Source organism: Sus scrofa, chromosome 2 (genome assembly GCF_000003025.6).
Source record: "Sus scrofa isolate TJ Tabasco breed Duroc chromosome 2, Sscrofa11.1, whole genome shotgun sequence".
NCBI lineage: Eukaryota > Metazoa > Chordata > Mammalia > Artiodactyla > Suidae > Sus > Sus scrofa.
The window spans coordinates 102,379,144-102,402,516 of record NC_010444.4 but is presented as its reverse complement, the minus strand read 5'-3'; the positions used below and the strand labels follow the sequence as shown (position 1 = coordinate 102,402,516).

General features: G+C 40.2%; 1 protein-coding gene across 2 annotated transcripts in view; it reads right to left on the bottom strand.

Annotated features, from left to right (window-relative positions):
- RHOBTB3 (Rho related BTB domain containing 3) overlaps nt 7,383-23,373 on the bottom strand; it is a 60,388-nt gene continuing 44,397 nt past the window's right edge. Inside the window, exons 9-13 of one of the 2 annotated variants that reach the window (XM_021084548.1) lie at nt 22,228-22,401; nt 19,034-19,200; nt 14,439-14,494; nt 14,254-14,350; nt 7,383-10,291 (exon numbers count right to left, since the gene is read on the bottom strand). In XM_021084548.1, coding sequence (XP_020940207.1) covers nt 10,238-10,291; nt 14,254-14,350; nt 14,439-14,494; nt 19,034-19,200; nt 22,228-22,401 — 548 coding nt within the window. In that variant the 3' untranslated portion in view covers nt 7,383-10,237. The remainder of the gene's footprint in view (nt 10,292-14,253; nt 14,351-14,438; nt 14,495-19,033; nt 19,201-22,227; nt 22,402-23,373) is intronic. The other variant, XM_003354222.5, reaches the window with a different exon arrangement.

The window sequence follows — 23,373 nt, the reverse complement described above, 5'->3', positions numbered from 1 at the left end:
TGTCCCCTGTGGCCCTCTCTGGGGCCAAATCTCTGGCCAAGTTCCCTGGTCCCTAAGCAGAAATGGGACACCTGGGCCACAGGAGTCAATACTGTCACCTTGGAGGCCAGTAACTCTGCAGGGTTCTCCATCAACTGTGTTCCATTATATTCAACAGACATTTCTTTTTTTTCCTTTTTTTTTTTTTTTTTTTTTTTTTTGGTCTTTTAAGGACCATACCTGCGGCATATGGGAGTTCCCAGGCTAGGGGTCGAATCAGAGATGTAGCGGGCAGCCTATACCACAGCCACGAGTCGGGATCTAAGCAGCGTTTGCAACCTACACCACAGCTCAAGGCAACACTGGATCCTTAATCCACTGAGCGAGTCCAGAGATTGAACCCACAGTCCTCATGGATATTAGCTGGGCTCGTTACCACTGAGCCATGATGGGATCTCCCAACAGACACTTCTGAAGCAACTAACATGTTTTGGAAATGGTGCTAAATGACATGAATACATGAAGTAAGATACAGACGCCAACTAATAATAAGGTCCCACACATGATAAGCCTTTCTCATCATATCCATTAATAATAGTGAGGAATATAAGAGAGAAAGTATCGCTGTTGGTGGTGGTGGTGGGTGTGCAGCTTAGAAAAATGCCCAAGCAATGCTTGACAGTACTTATTTTTGAAAGCAATCATCTTTAAGTTTGATCTCTTGCCAAGATTATCTTAATTTTTTCTTTCCATCTAGTCAAGAAAAGCATTTGAACCTCACCAGGGCAATGCAGCATTGCAATCTGCCTTTCTACCCAGGACCAGGAGTTTTATCCATAGCCTCCCAAGGATTTCAGTACATAGTTATTCTAGACCAAAATGTCCTAATTTACTCTGAGGCAATTCATTCCTCAGAGGAAGTCCCTATAAATGCATAAAACCATTCCTACTTCTCTTCCTACCAAAGGGACTTAAGACCCAAGAACAATGATGTCTCTTGTTACTCAGGTAACCCTGGTAGAGAGAATGAGATAAGAGATTTCTGGGAAAATAAAGTCTACATAAATTTTAATTGTATGAAAACTGGAACTGAGGCAGTTGTAGTTAATGTTGTATAGCCTTAAACTTTATTAAAGTACAGGCAAAAGCAGGATACTTCCAATCAGGAGGAAGGAAAAAGCACTCAGAAGTTGGAAGCAAGTCTGTGTGAAGGGCACAGTGGTTACCTGCGACCCATAAAAAGAACTCTCAGGGCTCACAAAACTGGTTTAACCAAACTTTGTCCTAAAAGGCCCTCAGGTTTTAAAAAAGATTATTTATTCATGATTGTGCTCCAATACTGCTGCCGATTACTAGAGAGAAGCTGAAAATACACATCTTTTTTTAAATTAGGAGTTAAAGGTAGATAATTTTCAGGAAAAAAAAGTATATTCTGTCATTAAAAACAGAAAAGATTCAAGGACTCAGATTTCCTGCTTAAAGTAGATATAGGAGGAGTTCCTGTCATGGCTCAGTGGTTAACGAATTTGACTGGCATCCATGAGGACGTAGGTTCCATCCCTGGCCTTACTCAGTGGGTTAAGGATCCAGTGTTGCTCTGAGCTGTGGTGTAGGTTGCAGATGCAGCTTGGATCCTGCATTGCTGTGGCTGTGGTATAGGCCAGCTGCTGCAGCTCCAATTTGACCCCTAGCCTGGGAATCTCCATATGCCTCGGGTGCGGCCCTAAAAAGGCAAAATAAATGAATAAAGTGGATATAGGACGGTATCTAATTTGCTTCAGAATTTAATTTTACATTGATTGATTGAGAATACACAGTGCTTTATCATCTGCTGGGCAACAGGGTAAAAGGCCCAGCCCTCCATATAAGCCTAAAGAAACCCCAAGCTCTACAGGAGACTGGGAGGTCAATGGCAGTGTGAGGGGAGGCTTACTGTGTGACCTGTATCCCCTTCATGATCTACCACTTATCACTCTTCCAGTCTATCTGTTCATCAATTCCTCTAGACAACCAGCTACCCAAGACACAAAGATAAATCAAGACACTGTTCCCTGTCCTCCAGTTATAGCCAGATAGAAACCACCAATATGTGAATACCTAAAATGCAGTAAGATATGAATAAAGAGCTAAGGAAAGACACACAGAACATGTACAACTGTTACTATATCCTGACCCCCCAGTCAACACTTCCTCAGCCAAGAGAAATCATCCTGGGAAGCTCTGCTCTGCTGTTCTGCTCTGCAGGCTCAGGCATCAGGAGAAACCCTGGTCTTTTGGTCAAACTCTTGTGAAGCAGTCTTAGCAAAATGAAAGGAGGGCAAAAGAGCTAGAAGAACTGTCAAGGAGACAGGGGAGGGACATGGGTGTAGAAGGCAAAAGTCAAACTGGTGGAGGAGGGGAGGGGGAGCTCTGCAGTAGATGGATGCTTCAGACCAAGCAACAAGGAATTGTTTAGTGGGGGTTCTCAAAGCCTATTCTTTGGACCAGCAGCAGAAGCATTACTTGGGAACTTGTTTCAAATGCAATTTCTCAAGCCCCAACCAAGATCAACAAAAATCTGAACTCTGGGGCTGGGGGTGTAGCTTTCTGTTTTCAAAAGTCCTTCAGGTGATTTGATGACTGCTACAGTGTGAGAATAACTGGTTTATTGAATTATTCTGTCCAAGGTATTGAGACTTCACCCACTCCCCCTTAAATGGTATTGAGAACAAAGGATATAATTCATGTCACCTTTGTGTAAGAAAGAGGGTGTATCTGTTTTCTTTTGCTGCTGTAACAAATGAACATAAACCTCATGGCTTTAAAACAATACACATTTATTGTTTGACAGTTTTGGAGGTCAGAAGTCCGACTGGGCTGAAGTCAAGATGTCAGCAGGGCTGGCTCCTTCTGCAGGCTCTGAGGGGAGAATCTGGTTCCTTGCCTTTTCCAGCTTCAGAGGCTGCCCCTCTCCCTTGACTCATGACCTCTTCCTCTGTCTTCAAAGAGTAGCATCTTTAAAATCTCCCATCCCCACGCTGCCTCCTCTCTTAACTCTTACTCTACTGCCTCCCTTTTATAGGGGCCCTTGGGATTACAATGGACCAACTCAGAATAATCTTCCCTTAACCAGATCTTGACTTTAATGACACCTGCAAAATCCCTTTTGCCATGAAAGGTAACCTTCACAGGTTCTGGGGATTAGGATGTGGATGTTGAGGGAAAGGCACTATTCTGTCTACCCCAGGGAGGAAGATAGGAATATGCATTTTCATTTGCTTGTCCTCACATAAATAAACACCGCAATGATGCATAAAAAAATGAAGGTGGTTACCTATGGGGAATGTGGGAAATCGGGTTGAGAGAGAAATGGGAGCAAGAACTCTCTTCCCAAAGTATACCATTTATAGTATTTTGAGCTTTCAGCCAATTTCAAAATGTCAAAACTAAAGAATCAAAAGATGAGAAACCTTTTGAATAATGTTTGGCTGTTCTGATTGAACATGACATGTCAGAGACTAAATTACTGGAAACTCTGGAGACATAATAAGAGTTACAAGTCTTTTTTGTTGTTGTTGTTGTTGCTATTTCTTGGGCCACTCCCGCGGCATATGGAGGTTCCCAGGCTAGGGGTCCAATCGGAGCTGTAGCCACCGGCCTACACCAGAGCCACAGCAACGCGGGATCCGAGCCGCGTCTGCAACCTACACCACAGCTCACGGCAATGCCGGATCGTTAACCCACTGAGTAAGGGCAGGGACCGAACCCGCCACCTCATGGTTCCTAGTCGGATTCGTTAACCACTGCGCCACGACGGGAATTCCGAGTTACAAGTCTTAAGAGAGGAGTTTCCACCATGGCTCAGTGGTAATGAACTCGACTAGTATCCATGAGGATGTAGGGCTTGCTCAGTGGATCCCTGAGCTTGCTCAGTGGATTAAGGATCTGGTGTTGCTGTGAGCTGTGGTGTAGGTCACAGATGCCGCTCGGAACTGGCATTGCTGTGGCTGTGGTGTAGGCTGGCAGCTACAGCTCCAATTCAACCTCTAGCCTGGAACTTCCATGTGCTGTGGGTGCAAACCTTAAAAAAAAAAAAAAAAAAAAAAAAGCAAGTATTAAAAGAAAAATATTTCAGCGGTGATATAGTTAGTTACTAGCGGAAGAAGAAATGAGATAAAAAGTTGGCCCAGCTGGCTTGTGTGCAAGAAAAAAAAGACAGGCACTAAGTCATGGATGAAGCACAAAGCTCAGCCTTTAAGGAAAAGTTTCTGTTTTAGTTTTGGTTAGTTAGAGTTAGAATTCTCCTGCCGATCTTTCCAGTCCAAGTTTCCAAAAGAGGAAAAGGAGCTGAGATCCTACCTTCTTTTTGCTTAATTTTAAAAAATAAGTACTATATTGTACCCACTAAATTGCACGCTAATTTCTTAAATAGGAGTAAATAAGAGAGCTCTTTGTTCTGAACGTATAACAGAATCTAAGACACTCTCCCACTAACGCTGATCATTACTGAACTTTAAGCTATGAGAACAGAGCAGGACTGCTAAGATTTTTTTTTTTTTAAGGCCACACCCACAGCATATGGAGGTTCCCAGGCTAGGGGTTTAATCTGAGCTGTACCACTGGCCTACGGCACAGCCACAGCGATGCCAGATCAGAGCTGCATCTGTAACACAGCTCATGGCAACGCCAGATCCTTAACTCACTGAGCAAGGCCAGGGATCAAACCTGCGTCCTCATGGATACTAGTCAGATTCGTTTCTGCTGAGCCACCATAGGAACTCCAGGACTGCTAAGATTTTGAGAACATAGCCAGCACATGCCAGGGAATTATTTGCATGCAGCTAAAGGAGCATTTGCATACAAACATTCTGTGTAACACTGGAGCTGTTTCCCCTTCATTATGCACCACAGAAATTCTTCTGTTCCCCACAGCTCATCTCAATGCTAACCTCCAATGGAGACTCCCAGGGAGAGGTGTCCTCGAAGATCATTTTGCTCATGTTCTGTATCCTCTCCATGGATCTACCACTTATCACTCTTCCATTCTATTGGTTCATCAACTCCCCCACCAGCCAGCCACCCAAGACACAAAGATAAATCAAGACATGGGTCCTGCCTTGAAGTTATAGCCAGAGACCACCAATAAACACCTAAAATGTAGTAAGTGCCATTAGAAAGGTAGGGATAAAGAGATAAGGAAATATACATGCAGAAGCAATTAAGTCTTCCTGGCAGAGTCATGGAAAGTAAAAGAGGTATGATATTTAATTGGGACTTAACAGGATAAGCTGGCGTTTGCAAAGTAATGAGGAAATGGGAACCCAATCCAAGCCATGGGAAGAGTTTGAGGTGTACAAATACATAGACAATCTGGATGGAGCGTTCTCCCTGTCAAGGCAGAAAAGATGGGGCTAGGTTATAAAAGGCCTTATTATAGGCAGCGAGGACTGTGGGGGTTCTTTAATAGGCAATAGACATCTTCTTGAAGAGTGTGTTCCCAGGTCAGATTTGTGTTAGGAACATAATTCCAATGAAACTGCGGAGGTCTTTATGGGTTTAGGAAACAATGCTATCTGGGAATCTTCTAGGGAGTACTATTATATATTACATATTATTACAATGCACATTACTGCCTAGTCTCTCTCCTCTTCCTATTTGGGCTCCGTAGCCCTGCAAAGTGCCAAGTTTTAAAAATTAAGATGAAACTGACATATAACATTATATTGGTTTCACATATACAACATATTTGATATTTGCCTAAACTGCAAAAGGATCACAATTAAGTCTAGTCAACATCCATCACCACACAGTTACAAATTTTCTTGTGAGGAGAAATTTTAAGATCTATTCTCTTAGCAACTTTAAAATACACAATAATAGTATTAACTGTAGTCACCATGCTGTATGTTATATCCTCATGACTTATTTTATAACTGCCAAGTTTATACCTTTTGACCCCCTTCACCCATTTCACACATACCCCATCCTCTGCCTCTGGCAACCACTAATATGTGCTCTAAATCTATGAGCTTGGGTTTTTTTTGGGGGGGGGGGTTTGATTCCACAAAGGTGTGAGATGATATGGTATTTGTCTGACTTATTTCACTCAGTGTAACGCCCTCAGGATCCATCCATGTTGTCACAAACAGCAAGATTTTCTACTCTAGGGCCAAATAATATTCCATGGTACATAAAGCATATTTTTCTTATCCATTCATCCACTGATGGATATTTTGTTTCCTTTTCTTGGCTATTGTAAATAATGCTGCAGTGAATGTAGGAGTGGTTATCTTTTTGAGTTAGTGTTTTCATTTTCTTCAGATAAACACCCAAAAGTGAAATTGCTGGATCATATGGTTGCTCTATTTTTACATTTTTGAGAAAGCTCTATACTGTTTTTGACAATGGCTGCACTAATTTACATTCCCACCCAACAGTATACAAATGTTCCCTTTTCTCCACATCCTCATCAACACTTATTATTTCTTGTTTTTTAGACAGAAATCATTCTGACAGGTGTAAGGTGATAACTCATCATGGTTCTGATTTGCGTTTCCCTGATAATTTGTCATCTTGAGCATCTTTTCAGGTACCTGTTGGCCATCTGCATGTCTTCCTTGGAAAAAGGCCCATTCAGATCCTCTGGATATTTTTTAATTGGATTGTTTGGGGGTGGGGTTGGTGGTTTGTTGTTGTTGTTGTTGTTGTTTGCTATTGCATTCTTCATGTATTTTGGATAGTAACCCCTTTTCAGACATATGACTTGCAAATACTTTCTCCCATTTGGTAGATTGCTTTTCATTTTATTGGAAAGATCCAAATTCTTTTTTTGTTTGTTTGTTTTTGCTTTTTAGGGCTGCACATGTGGCACATGGAAGTTCCCAGTCTAGGGGTCCAACTGGAACAGCCACAGCAACTTGGGATCTGAGCGGCATCTGTGACCTACACCACAGCTCATGGCAATGCCAGACACTTAACTCAGTGAGCGAGGCCAGAAATCAAACCCCCATCTTCACTGATACTAGTTAGATTTGTTACCACTAAGCCACAATAGGAACTCCCCAAGTTCAAATTCTTAACCCTCTATCATGTAGAGTTGCTTTTCCTTCTCAAAAGTCTTGACCCCAGCCAATACTCCAGCCTATAGGGGTTCACTTCTGTGTTACATAATTATCAAAGCATTTTTCTAAATAATTGCAGTTGTTTTGTTACGAGAAATTTTGCTACCAGCAGTTAAAGGTAGTTATCAATTTTTTTATCACATCTCACACATTTATCATATCAGCAACATCCTAAGTATTTTACACATAACAGAAATTTGCCATGAAACACAATCATGCTTTAGAAATACAAGGCAGTTTTCCGAAATTTACTTCAGCAATTCAACATCCAAGGTAAAATAATTACATGACACTGTATTAAACTTGTTTTAAAAAAAAGGTTTATTTGTTACAAAAATGTTAAATACTAAACTAAAAACATATAAATTCAGGTCAGGCTATATTAAAATACACACAGACCCATCTTTGCAAAATTATTAAAGATTGAATTCAACAGATGCTTTAAATTAAATAAAATACTCTTGAGGACATTTTTGTGTCTAAATAACTATATCAGTGTAGTGTAGTTTTTGAATTACAGTTGAAAAGTTCAGCTGTCTGGGAAGTCAAATTTACCTAATTCAGTTTTTCTTCTTCTGCCCAATATGAAGCCACTATGTTGGCTTAGACAGGGTGAATTTCAGCTATGTTACTGAACCGTCTAGATTATAAGCCTACTCTCCTACAGTATAAACACAGAGTAGTCAGAAGTCTACAAAGGGTTATATAAGGTGAAAACCTGGCCCAGAAAGAAAGGGCCTTAGTTCTACCATACAGTAATTACTCTAATTAAAATGAGTGGTAAATATACTGAAGCAGAGATCAGCACAAAGCATACATTCATCTAGAAATAATTTTTCAATTAGAAAAACTCAAAAAGAACACTCATTTCTCCAAGATAGTGTTTAAGGTTTTAAAAATATGTCCTTGTTAACTTTAAACTAAGTTAATTCAACGGTATTGAAGAATCTAGGTTTAAAAACTAATTTGATTACTGCATTGACTAGCCCAGGAGAGCTGTGATACCCGTGTGTTTGAGGCACTCGCCTTCATAATAAAAACTACATGCTCCATACCACAGAGCACCAGCTCCCAAACCCAACTTCCACTTGGGACCAAGAACCCAAAGACTATTTATGATCTACTGAAATGTTAAATACTATTTTCAAGAAAATATTTTGCTTTAGAACTTTTATTTTTCAATTTTCTAGGTTACAAGTAACTGACTTAGAATATTAAGTGCTGTAAATAATGTGGGTGTAAGAATATCCTTGTGAAAAGCACAAGACTATCACCGTATTTTAAAAGGTCTAAAACATAAATGAATTTCTTGAAATCTACTGCAGTATTTATTTTTTCCAATGCTAATCCTTGTCGAATGGGATCTGCCAATAGTTGATTAACTCAACTGAGTAAAATACAAAAATCATAAAAGGCATTCCAGTAATCTCCATTAGTACAATCCAATTGAAATCAGGTTTCTTGGATGATATTTGTAGAGGATTTTTACTGTTTTACTCTGATGGTGCTGGTTACATTCAAGGACTAAGTGTAGAGTATTATGTTTATACTATAGTATAAAACTGCTTAATCAAACTGTTGAACACCTAGAAAAATTATGTGTATTCTAAAGTCATTGGAAATTAAAAGAAAAACATATCCCAATGTATTATTAATTACAGGTGAAAATGATACTAACAATACATGGTAATCTAGTTTTTCATCTCTCAGCTTGTGAGCTTCTGATATAATTACTTCTGTTGGCATATGATACAGGAGAAACGATCTGTCTTCTATCCTAGTGCCTACATTTTTTCTACATGTACGAAGTCTGGATTTATATCCTTTCTTTTAACTTACTACATTATCTTGAAGGACAAGACTCATGCTATTCCTCATCAAACAACCTTTCGGTCCTCAGAAAGAATTCACACAATTCAAGCCACTAGCATCTTAATCTTACTAAACACATTAAAAGAAAAAAAAACAAAAACAAAACTCTTAGGCCTCTGAATGCAAATTCTCCAGGAAGCCTCTTTTCCTAGGAGCGATTATGTAAATGAATATCAAAGTCACACTGGTGAGTCACTTTTGCCAATATCCTAGTCTTAGAGAATGATCAAGAAACTATTCACCTGTGATAAAGCCAGAACTATGAGCGTTTTACAGCTAAGCCAACAGGACGCACTTGTCACTTGCCAGTCAGGGTGGCAGAGGAGGGAGGCCCTGGGAAGCACAGACTTCACCAAGGATGGGAAAGTCTGTATCTCTTCCTTCAGCAAGCCTTCTTCTCTTTGCTTACTGTCAGCACCTCCTTTCTGCTTTCACACAGAATAACATTTGCTTGCACAAGAAAACATACCCTGCTAGAAGATATACTTAACTGGCAGGAGTGCCCAGTACAAAGTGAAAATGCAGGGCCCCTCTTCAAATATTATTAAGAATTTTAAGCTCGCAAAGCACTGAACCAAGCATGGGGCCCTTCTGAGCAAGGGGCCTGTGTGACCACACAGGTTACATGGCCATAAATCCAGCCCTATATAGATTTCTTGCCTAATCAGAATTCCAGAGGATCGACACGGTGGCTCAGTCCGGTTGCCCATATAAAAGCTAGATTTTTTTTTTTCATGATGGTTCAAACACTGTCACTGATTAGAACGAAGTGGCCATTTCACTTTCAAAATCCCAGGCAGACTTATATTTCTAAAATCTCAGCTTGATCAGTCTTCTCCTAGATTTCTTATGATAGAAATAGTCACACTGGGTCTTCAATTGGCCCTTATTTTAACCGAGCAGTTAATCAAACATGATGAAATTTCTGTATTAATTCCACTTGATTTCTTTAAATTAAATATTTCTTAACTGGGAGGGGTATTAATATCACTAAAGCAACAGGGCATCTTCAAGGGCTTAATTTTAGCCTACAGTATATACTCTGTTCCCTTTTAAGATCATAACAGTAGCTTTTTCAAAGAGAATTAAGAACACATGAAGCTCTATGTGATATTTTTTTTTTAACTCCCACATTGGTTTCTGCCACAAGACTTTTACTGGAACCCAGAAGTATCCGATTCTTCATAGTAAAAGGAAAAAGTGTATGCATACGAGATTTCCAGGTTACATTACTAAGCAACGACATTTCCGGGAGTGTATATACTTCCTGTATTCGGCAAGCTGCTTCAAGTACATATTCGATGGCCATCTGTGCTTTTCAACAAAACTGCGTTCTTCCACTAAAATTTTTAGAGAAAGAATATTAATTGCATATATTTAATTTGGAATCAAGTTTCAATATTAACTCTTGGTTTCCTGTTTAACAGATGAGATCCAAACTCTGCTGCATACTCCCTCTCCTGCTCTCAGTCATCCAGATTTAAGTTAGTCTGTGATTTACAATTATATACTTCTTGTCACTGCTTCATCAAGTAGTATTTGATTACATTTTTTTTTTTTTTGCTCCCAAATGAGATTTGTTTTCCCTGGAGACAGGGGACATGTTTTTGTCTTTTTTCATTTAGTTTTCTCAGTAGCTAATTCAACCTTCCGAACTCTTTAAAGTCCTCTCCATTCTATTTTCCATGGGGCCACAGCAATCAGAGGACCAAGCCCTTCCTGTCCTTGCTGCTGCCACGCTGGAAACCCCTCTCTTCTGAGCCTGTACCCGCTTCCTTCTAACTCTGCTGCCAGCTGTCCTGGGGGATTCCCTCCACCTCTGGCCTCCAGATCCTTCACTCTGTTTTCTCTAGTTTTGGTGAAGCACAACTTTCATTAGCTTCCTGGCAAGGCCAGGGGCGTGCATAGAAGTATTTTTGAGACCTTGCTTGTGATGAAACATCTTTAATGTATCCTTACACACGATAAGTGATTTGGCTGAATATCGAATCCTAGGTTGAAAATTTCCCTCAGAATGTCGAAGTGACTGCACCTATAGAGTTTTTTCTCTCAGGTCAGGGAAGGATGGTTCAATTTTATGTAGTCAAAGTGGTAGTCAGGGTGGCGGTCAGAATTCTAGAACGTCGATATGGGTGGAAGGCTGGAGGCTTCCTTTATAATACCTCCCTTAATGAGCATCCTCTGCCCCAATATTTCTTTTTTCTTTTTTTTTTTTTTTGTCTTTTTAGGACTGCACCCACGGCATATGAAAGTTCCCAGGCTAGGGGTAGAATCAGAGCTAAAGTTGCCAGCCACAGCCACAGCCACAGCAACTCAGGATCCGAGCCACCTCTTCGACCTACACCACAGCTCATGGCAACACCAGATCCTTAACCCATGGAGTGAGGCCAGGGATCAAACCCATATTCTCATGGATACTAGTCGGATTCATTAACTATGGAGCCACAATGGCAACTCCCAAAAAATTTAAAAAAAAAATTTTTTTTTAATTATAATCCATGTGGTCCAAATAAAACCCCTTGACAAGTTATATTCAACCCCCAGACTGTGGGTTTGTAGCTGCTGACATAGACTATTGCATTCTCCCTTACCAACAGGGACTTTTTTCCTCTGCCCAAGCACAGCAGGTCCTGGACATGAACAGGCACCGCAGACTCAGAGCACTCATGATACTGTTCTAATTCTCATCAAAGGGAATCACTAACACTGCCTCATTTTCTTATCCTGCCTTCTCAAATTACACCTTGGAGTCCTGCCTCTCACTATGTCAGGTGGTCATAACATACTTATAGGCAATTCCATAAATAGTATGATAAAATGAAAATGAATAACTCAAAGGATTCCCAGAGCATCTTTCTCCCAAGGCTGTAATAGTACTCTATGTGTATCATACATCTACACAAAATAGTGAGTGGAAAATCATCTTACTCTTCTTTTACAACTGAAGGTGACTTCAGGTGGCATAACGCAAGTGGCCCTAAAATCAAAATGTTCATTTCTATTCTTTTTTTTTTTTTTTTTTTTTAAGGGCTGCACCCATAGCATATGGAAGTTCCCAGACTAGGGGTCGAATCAGAGCTAAAGCTGCTGGCCTATACCACAGACAGAGCAACTAGGGATCTGAGCCATGTCTGCGACCTACACCACAGCTCACAGCAATACCAGATCCTTAATCTACTGAGTGAGACCGGGATTGAACCCAAGTCCTCGTGAATACCAGTCTGGTTTGTTACCACTGAGTCAGGACTGGAACTCCCAAAATGTTCATTTATTTCATATTTAATTGACTCCTTAAAGAATAACTATGTAACAATGCCCCTGTTAACACCCAGTGTAAATATACATTAGGCTTAGGAATGGACTTCGTTTCTTGCACAAAGTAAATGGCTATTAAATATCTATTACTCTGCTTTGATTTACTATGGTACTCCTCTGCACCAATAGTTAAATTCTATGTAGAGAGGCTCCCAATAGGCATATGATGTTTGTTGACTGGCTAAATACTCTCCCAATACGTCTGCCAAGAACTGACTATGGGTTTCTTGGTTTCCTTAACTGCACAACAAGTAGCTGAATGAAACCAGAGATGTACACATCTTTTAGCAGCAGATTCTCTTTTACAAGCAAAATTTTAAGTAGAATTCTAAGATTTAAGCAGATACAAGTGGAACTATTCTGGATGAAGGTTGGGGGGAGGAGTTCAGGAACTGCACACATCAGCCTCTCCTTCCTGCACCCGCTTCACTCTCTGCCCCCACCCCACAAGACCTTCTGGCATCTCCAAGGAGGTTTCACCTTTTATTATTATTATTATTTTTGTCTTTTGTCTTTTTTGGGCTGCATGCATGGCATATGGAAGTTCCCAGGCTAGGAGTCTAATTGGAGCTACAACTGCTGGCCTACGCCACAGCCACAGCAACACTAACCCACTGAGCAAGGCCAGGGATTGAACCTCATGGCTTCTAGTTGGATTCGTTTCCACTGTGCTACAACAGAAATTCCTTTCACCTTTTAGAGTTTGAAACTACTTGACTAGGAGATGGTTAATTTCCTTCTCCTTTTAACACGATTATTCCTTGAGTCTATTCTACGCAATAACACAAGCAAACCCTCATATCTAAACAGCCTACTCTGATGACTATTCTATTTTCATTTTCTTTCATCTTATACAGCACACAGAAACTCACCCTTTGATTGCTTTTAATCTTTCTAATTTATCTTTTAAAAATCACATTAAGTATACTCTCTGCTCAGTAAACTTTGCAACAATCTTTGATCAATAAAGAATCATTATTGCCAAGCAATGTAATAGACTCCTATACAAACAGGAGATATCAGCAAAACAGACCTATAAGGGATATTTTTTTCCTTACAAGAAAAAAATTTAGAAAGCTGTACTATTTAAATGTTGTTTCTGACTTAGGTGGTTAAAACCAAATTCCATTTATCACAACCAATGCCACCATCTGAGGCCACTTTATCTACTTTATTTTTTTATTTTTCATTTTTTATTTTTATTTTTTTATCTTTTTGCCTTTTCTAGGGCCACTCCTGTGGCATATGGAGGTTCCCTGCTAGGGGTCTAATCGGAGCTGTAGCCACCAGCCTACACCAGAGCCACAGCAACTCGAGTTCCGAGCCTTGTCTGCGACCTACACCACAGCTCATGGCAATGATGGATCCTTAACCCACTGAGCAAGGGCAGGGATCGAACCCGCAACCTCATGGTTCCTAGTCGGATTCGTTAACCACTGAGCCACAACGGGAACTCCTATCTCTCTACTTCAGAAAAAAAAATTTTTTTTTGGTCTTTTTCCATTTCTTGGGCCGCTCTCGTGGCATATGGAGGTTCCCAGGCTAGGGGTCCAATGGGAGCTGTAGCCGCCAGCCTACGCCAGAGCCATAGTAACATGGGATCCAAGCCTTGTCTGCGACCTACACCACAGCTCATGGCAACACTGGATCCTTAACCCACTGAGCAAGGCCAGGGAGCAAACCCGCAACCTCATGGTTCCTAGTCGGAGTCATTAACCACTGTGCCACAACAGGAACTCCTACTTTAGAAAAATTTTTAAATGTACTTTAAAATGGATGGGAACTGTAAAACAATCATTAGAAAATTTCTTGCATAACATAGGTTATTATATAAGTTAAAGTATCCTCAATTACCATACTGCATACTTAAAGGAATGTATTACATTGACTTTTTACTTTTTAAAACTACTATTCTTACAAGTCATTTCTCAAATCCAAGAGCAAAGAATATAAAGTTTTGTTTTCAAAACAGTTATTAGCAATCTACCTGAAAGATCCTGAAATTCAGGCTTTTGACTGAAGATGAGGTAGTTAGTGGCGATGAAATGAAGCAGCCAGGTGGAGAGGCAATCAGAATGGTGAAACTGCAAGAAAAAAGGAAGGTGAACAATATTGCACACAACCACCATTGATATGATGATTAGATGGAGAGAATGGTCTAGAGAAACTCACAGAGGGCCCAAGTCCTTGTTTAATATATCTGTATATATTACAGCCTTCAGCCTGCTCTGAGAACAAAAAGGAAAAGGGTGCATTATTAATAAATAATCATAAGATCACATCAATGAAGAAACCAAATCAAATGAAGAACAAGCTATGGCTGCCGGAGTGGCTGAACGTCTTTAAGCAGGTGCACGGCTGTGTCTGTGGGTAACAGACTCTTGGAGGTTCTTGAGGATTTCGTTTAAGCTTTTAATCTACGGTCACGGCCTTCACTAAGTGCACTTATATCTGTGTGAAAGAAAGATTATGGTTAGCAAAGGTATACACTTGGCCATATCTCAACACGTTCACCTATAGGGAAAACCAAAGAATAGTTTGAGAAGGAAACATCATCAACCAAAGGGTGTGGGTTTCAATGTGTAAATATCTCCATGAGAAGGTTATGCCTAAACAGCTGCTTTTAACTGGGATGTACTATTACACTGAGTGAGGTTTCCAGCACATTTATCGCCCTGGGTTCCACAGCTAATGGAAAGGAAACTCAGAAACTTGGCCACAACATCATGACCTTGGTGCCAGCCCAGGGACACTCACTAATCCACCTAACCACTTAATTCAGATTACGGTAACTTGCTGGCAGGCAACTTTGGAACATGAGTATAGTTCTCTTTATTACTGCTGTAGTAAAAGATACATAACATAAAATTTACCATTTTAACCATCTGTAAGCGGATAGTTCAGGGGCATTAAGTGCATTCACATCATTGTGCGACCATCAACCACTACCTATTTCCAGAACTTTTCTATCATCCCAACCCAAAACTCTATACCCATTAAACAAAACCCCCCTTTCTTCCTAACCTCAGTCTCTGGTAACCACTATTCTATGTTCTCTCAATGAACTTGACTATTCCAGGTACCTTATGTAAGTTAAATTATACTATATTTGTTTTTTTCTGACTTGTTTATTTGATTCAGCATAACGTCCTCAAGGTTCATCCATGTTGCAGCATGCATTAAAATTTCATTTCTTTTTAAGGCTGAGTAATATTGCATTGTACTTATACACCACATTTGGTTTATTCATTCATCTGTTGATGTGCATTTAGGCGTTTGCACTTCAGGCTAAATATAGCTCTTTTTTTCCCTGTGTGTGTGTGTGTCTTTTTAAGGGCCACATTGGCAGCACATGGAAATTCCCGGGTTAGGGGTCAAACTGGAGCTGCAGCTGCTAGCCTATATACCACAGCCATAGCAATGCCAGATTTGAGCTGCATCCACAACCTATGCCAACTTGGAGCAACCCTGGATCCTTAACCCACTGAAAAGGCCAGGAATGGATTGAATCCACACCTCATAGATACTAGTCAGGTTCTTAGCCCGCAGAGCCACAATGGAATTCCTAAATATAGCTCTTTTAAGGACACTTAAAAATACTATAGAAGCGCGTAGCTGTGGTACAGCTCTGATTCATAGCTGGAACCTATATGCCGGAGCGCCAAAATAGCAACAACAACAACAAAAAAAAAAAAAAAAAAAAAAAAAATACTATAGAAGCAAATAAATACAGATAATTTGAAGAAAAATTTGTAAAACTCAAGGATTATTCTTTTAAAAAGTTATACTGTGGGAATATTTTAACATGTAAATTTTATAGGTCTCTCTGATTTTCATTATACAAAATCATAATTTTAATTGTAAGAGTTCATCTAACAGCATATCACATTTTAACAATCTTTTTTCACTTTATGTTTTAGCAGACAAATGTTTGAGTGATCTCAAGAGCAGGAATATGTAGCTATTTTTAACAGAAGCCACCAGAGGAACTAGATGGCTAACTCAGAGGAGAAAACCTACCAAAAGATGTTCACAACACTGCCTGAGGGCTGTGACTTTGAAAGAGGAAGGAGATCACAGAAATGAATAGCTGGCTATGAAAAAGTAGATCAAATGTAGAATTTTATTTTGAACAAGACTTAAGATTTCATAACTGTGGGCTCTTGGCAAGAGATGGAATGCCTTTCACTGGAAAAATTACATTTTTGGAAGAATTTTCACTGTCTTGAGAAAGTGGTTTAAGCTGAAATAAACAAAAGAATTTAAAAAGACATTTAAAAAAAGCTTTAAACCAAATACTGCAGCATCTAACAGCTCTGTGAAGAATAATAATCGTGGAGACAGTACCCAGAAACTCACAAGGAAAAGGTCAGAAGCAAATTTGGGGCCTGAAGCAGCCAAATATTAATGCACAGATTCTAAGTAAGAAGTTGAACTTAAAATTTTAATATGATTTAGAGTAAACAGGACTTCATAGGAATCACCAAAGTTTGCCAAGATAAGGTTTAAAGGGGAGTAAGGAACTGATCTGTTTAAGGGGAAAAGGCCTCTGTTTATGCTAAGATTCCAACTTGATGGAAATATACAAACCTGAAGGTAGACTCACAATAAAGAATTGAGAGAAGTTAGGGCAAGTTCCAGCAGAAGTGAGAGAATACCTCAACTACTTAGTTATATCAAAGGTATCAATGATGCTTTCCTGATACTCAATACAAAGCTGGCAGAGATGATAGAGTGATTGGAAATTTCAGTTATTCAGAGGGCTACTGTAAGTCTAATTCTGCCAAAAGGCAATTTCACCTCCTAGAAGTCAGAGAAGCAATGAAGGAAAGGTTGACTAAAGTCCGACAAACAGATGAACTGGCTGGTGAAGTGGAACCTCAACCTGAGAGCTTCGAAGAGAAATAGGAAGAAAATTATCCTGTTTCTGTGATTCATAATTTGCAAAGTAGGGACCATCAGGAATAGACTAAAGGAAAACTGATAAATGTAGGCTGAATCTTAGCAAATAGAAAAGTTTTCAGAAACCAATAGTAAAATTCAAGAACAGGTAGTATCTTAGACTTCTAAAATTTAAAGGAAAAAATAAGGATACTCACACATTTCAGATTCAGGAAAACAAGTCAGGAAGAATTTCTGACAATACAATTATAAATGATGCTGATGGGGAATGGTGTGGGGGTGCTGGGTGTGTCTGTATGTGTTGGGGGGGGCAGTTCAAGAGATTATTGCAACCATGCAGGGAGTTCTCTTATGCATGAAATATTTAAAAGGATACTATAAGCTAAAGAAAGAGAAACTTGTGCTCATTTTTTAAAAGTATGACAGACTTGTTAGAAAGTATGAAAATGAGGAGTTCCTGTCGTGGCGCAGTAGTTAATGAATCCAACTAGGAACCATGAGGTTGCGGGTTCGATCCCTGCCCTTGCTCAGTGGGTTAAGGATCCGGTGTTGCCGTGAGCTGTGGTGTAGGTTGCAGACGAGGCTTGGATCCTGCGTTGCTGTGGCTCTGGCGTAGGCCGGTAGCTACAGCTCCGATTAGACCCCTAGCCAGGGAACCTCCATATGCCACGGGAGCAGCCCAAGAAATGGCAAAAAGACACACACACAAAAAAAAAAGAAAAAAGAAAGTATGAAAATGATACATCAAAAATGAACTGAGGTTGTGAAAATGCTAGGAAAAAATTTTAAATTTTTAAACTAAATCTAGAGGAAAGCTACTAATCCCAAGCTTAATGTAAATTTATTACAAAGAGAGATCAGTTACTCAAATTTTTTAAATTTGCTTTTCCCCTAATATTAAATACACAGGATCTGTAGACTTGATTATGAGAGAAATAAACTCCAAAAAAGCTAGGAGACCATAAAAGAAGACCTGGATGCTTTAAATGAATTCCCTTCCATGCTCAGAAGTAGGTATACTGATTAATGAATTCATCTCAGCCTGGAGGCAAGCTTTTAGCTGTCAGAGTCTGTCCTCTGCCCCATTATATGGCTCTGTTTTAGCAATGTGGATAAAGGCAAATTTGTCATATCTTCCTCTTCTGGATGCAAGAGCTTATAGGAACAGCCAATACGTTGTATGCCAGATAATATTTACAAAATCCTAATGGTTTGTAATGGTGGATCAAACATATTCCTGTGAAAAAGACTTAGAAGGTTCAGCTTTAATGCTATGACCACTGCAAAGCCCTAAAACTGTCTTAGGGCAGGGAATGGAATATAGACTAACTCCTCATACAAGGCGACATTTCAACAAAAGGTGTTTGAAAAAACTGATGAAATACACCAATATCTCCTACAACCAAGCAGAAGAACTTCAAAACATGTTGGCTAAATAAGTGTATGGATGAACAGATAAATGAGTTCAGCCTAACCATCTCTATCAGTATGTATGGACTAATCTCATTATTCTCCTTTCAGGAACCTTAAGAGGTAAACAACTGAGGGAATTTCAATGTAAATTCTATTTCCTATAATGCCTATATGAAACAATACAGCACTGACTCTAATGAGAGCTACCCTTCAGTTGAGAAAATTCCATATTGGTAAATCCTACCTCCTTAGAAAGGGATGGCCCCAAAACCCCATGCTTCGAAATTACCTAACAGCAGAAATTGCTGTGAGGGCACATTTACCTCATTTAGTCAAATTTCTAAACTAAGACAAGCACTAATATATCTCTTAATAAACAGAAAAAATTTTACAGTAACATCATTTTTGTAATTTTTTTTTTTAATCCAACAACCAGATATAGGGCCAATTACCTTGGCTTTTTTGAGCAGATCAACTATATCGAGGTTCATCGATGCCAGTTCCCTGCTTGGCATGCTTTGCAGCTGTGTAATGATGAACAGCTCACAGATGTGCTGCAGTCTGGATACCTGGTACATCTCTGCACAGATCAGGAGACACATTGCCTGGAAAATGCCAGCTGATGCAAGAAAAGAAATAAAAGAAAATGGACAATAAAACCATTTCTTTTACCATCTAAAAACAAAACAACAGCAAAAAACAAAACCAACCAAATTGCTGACTCCATGATCCAATGTAGAATAGAACACCTAGAAAAAGCCTTGAAGGAATAAGTCAGCAGTCTACACTATTACTCCATTTTAAAACAAATTCATTCAAGCCTTCGAGCTCAGAAGTCAGTCTGTCATCACTGCTGTTGTTTTTAATTCTTCAAAGAAAGAGATTACACAACTGCCCTTAATAATCCACTCCAGGGCTATGGGTACTTCTTTCTGCTAGCTATAGTAAATTCTTTTTTTTTTTTTTTTTTTGCTTTTTTTCAGGGCCATACCTGTGGCATATGGAGGTTCCCAGCCAGGGATCCAATGGGAGCTATAGCTGCCAGCCTACACCACAGCCACAGCACTGTGGGATCCAAGCCACATCTATGACCTACACCACAGCTCATGGCAATGTCAGATACTTAACCCACTAAGCGAAGCCAGGGATGGAATCCACGTCCTCATGGATGCGATCTGGGTTCATTAACCGCTGAGCCACAATGGAAACTCCTAGCTATACTAAATTCTTGCCATTTTTCCTCTTCTGGCTTTAGTCCCCAGGCATGTTTGTTTTTATTATGGTAAAATGAACACAATTTATCATTGGTCATTTTAAAGGGTAAAATCCAGTGGCATTACGTACATTCACATTGTTGTGTAACCATCACCACTACCTTCTCCAAAACTGTCTTCTTCCCCAATGAAACTCTGCACCCTTTATGCAATAACTCCCCATTTCCCTCTTCTCTCAACCCTGCCGGTCACCCAGGTTTCTCTGATTGTTAGTTTAACACTTTTCCCTAAGTATGATATTTTCATGTAATTTTTTTCTGGTCCCTCCTTAGATTCCTTACATCTTTTTGTAGTTAGGAACCAAGAATGGCATGAATGATATCATAATGAATAGATTACTTTCCTTTTTCCAATTTTCCCAATGCAAATATTCTAGTATCCAGCTTAACTTTTTGATTACTCATTTTGACTCATGTCCCCCTATACGTTCACCATTTACTAATTTTTTTTTTTTTTGTCTTTTGTTGTTGTTGCTATTTCTTGGGCCGCTCCTGCGGCATATGGAGGTTCCCAGGCTAGGGGTTGAATCGGAGTTGTAGCCACCGGCCTACGCCAGAGCCACAGCAACGCGGGATCCGAGCCTCGTCTGCAACCTACACCACAGCTCACGGCAACGCCGGATCGTTAACCCACTGAGCAGGGGCAGGGACCGAACCGCAACCTCATGGTTCCTAGTCGGATTGGTTAACCACTGCGCCACGACGGGAACTCCACCATTTACTAATTTTTAAAGTGTTTTGTCTTATAGTTATTATTGCTTTTCTGAGTATGTTTTTCTCATTAGCAAGATAAAACTTAAAGCTCCAATTACTCTAGTGAGAGGATTATTGAGAAACCAAATTTCCTTATGATTTCAAATCTGATCAAATTTTTAAATTTAATATACAAATTTGCCAATACTGAAATAATCAAATACATAATAACACCTATTCTGATGACAATCAAAGCTTTCATTAAGTAGAAATGATAAGCCAGGCTTAACACTGAAAGGAACAACTGTAACTGGCTTCAAAATACTCTACAGCTAGTCGCAAGACCAGAATTAGTCCAATTAAAAGAAGAATTTTCTGATTTAGAACATCTGAAGCTTTTCACTAGAGGGCTCAGGACTTGTTTAAAACTTAGGAGATTTTAAGAACAAACACTGGAAGTCTTTAAAAATCTAAAATGAAAGCAGTAAACCTGAACAGAGGTATGGTCTGAAATGTGTGCTTGCTTTTTGTATTTGCCAAGCTGCCTGGCCAGGTTGTACAATCAAGGTCTCAGGCTCCTGGACTAAGGGCTTATTCCAGTTATGTTTGCGGTGGGAGCCATCTGGTGGCCAAAGGATAAAGACTGATTAAAGGAGCTGCATTCCTGCATCCAAGACTCCAGCCAGGTCTGATGAAAGGATTCTGTAATTTCTCCCATGTGCCTTCAGCTGCAGGAAACCTGCAAGACCTGTTCCCACCTGTAGCTGCCATACACAGTTTCTAGTCAATAGTCGTGAACACGGGAATAAATCCTATAGTTCACTGGGTATTCTAAACCACTTAGGAAAAGTTTTTGAATAAGTCAGCTTTAGGAGAGTCTGACTCTGGCAGAAATCAGAAAAAGGTCTTAAAAAACCCCACATCCTTTGGGCCAGAGATGATTAAAGGAATCTCAGAATATTGAAATTACTTGGGATTTCCCCTTGTGTCTCAGCAGGTTACAAACCTGACTAGTATCCATAAGGGTGCAGGTTTGACCCCCGGCCTTGCTCAGTGGGTTAAGGATCCGGTGTTGCCATAAGCTATGGTGTAGGTAGTAGATGTGACTCAGATCCCGTGTTGCTGTGGCTGTGGCTGCGGCACAATCTAGCAGCTGCAGCTCCAATTCGACCCCTAGCCTGGGAAAGTCCATATGCCACAGGTGCAGCCTTAAAAAGCAAAAAAATAAATAAATAAATAAAAAATAAAAAATGGAACGTCCTTAAAAGTGCCTCATTCAGAAAAGTCAGAGCCATAAAAGCAGATGCCCACCTCTTTCCTCGTGAAAGGAACAGTGTCCCAAGGAGCTCTCTGCTCCAGTCTGTAGAATTGGAGCAGCCGCTGGGTACCACGGGGACACCTCCATTCCAGGGCGCCTACAGTGATCACCATGCTATTGGTACTGGCTGGAACATGTGAACTTATCCCAGGGTCTGAGAGCCATAAGAGTTACCCAATCACTGCTCCTTCACTTGAACTGACTGAAAACTCATTGTTGTCCCAACATCACCTCGTTATTAGCACAATCCCAATTCTCAAAAATCTTAAACGAAAACAGATTTCATAGAAAGCAATTTCTCAAAATGGGGTATCAGAAAAGAAAGAATTGTGAGATACTATATAATGTTTCTAACGGCTGACCTGGGCAACAGGAGTCTGTGTACAGGTATTCTAAGAATGACAAGAAAGTCTCTTTGGAAACACCATAGACTGGAATCAGAACACTCTTTGCTTCCATGTAGTTCCCATTAAACATGGCAGCCATCACTTCACAACGGGCCACCAGGATGGCCCGGTGGGCTGGTACTGTCGTACCTGTAAGGTTCAAAAGGGAAACAAAGCCAAGTGAGACAAACTGGCACAGTTATTTTCCTACCAATTTTCCCTCTAATTAGAATGGTATGGCATTAAGCACAGCTAAGCTGATATTCAGAAACCAAATGTGGGCATGACAACCAGCATTAATTCAGAGACTCTGTAGTGTTCAAATAAATTGAAAAATTAAGAGAGTTCAAAAGCTGACTTTGAAACCAATAATTCGCAGATCAGCCCATTATACGTTACTCAGTTTTTATTTCCTGAAGATAGAAACACTGGAATGAAGTATTTTGCTTTATGGTTTTATAACAAAACATTGATTCTTTCCGATTGGCTTGAAATACCACCCCCAGCCCTGTCCAAGTGCCTCCCAAGGAAATACAGCCATTGCTCTTCTTAGCCAAACTCACAGTACAGTCCTAGTCAAGCTTCCCCTTAACAGAAACAGGAAAACAAACCATCCTCAGCCTAAGCAGCCCACAGATCCCAGCAGAAACAGCAAGGAAATCTCTTGTCACAAGGGGAACACCTAGAAGGAAGGGGATGGTCTTGTCCCCTGCTTTTTTCTTTTTAGGGCCTCACCAGCAACATATGGAAGTTCCCAAGCTAGATGTCAACTTGAATTGGAGCTACAGCTGCCAGCCTACACCACAGCCACAGCAACACCAGATCCCCGACCCACTGATTGAGGCCAGAGATCTAACCCACATCATCTTGGATATTAGTCGGATTTGTCTCTGCTGCAATGGGAACTCCAACCCTGACCCTCTCTCTCCTATATGAACAATATCTGCTTGTGGAAAATTTTAAAGGCCATTCAGCCTCTACCCCTCACTGAAGCTCATTAAACTCACAGCACTGGGGACACACGTGGCCTGGGGTTCATGGGTAGAGAAGCAGTTCTCACCACTCCCACTAATTCAGGAAACCACAAACCCACAGCCAGCCTTCGGTTTAGTCTAGATCAGG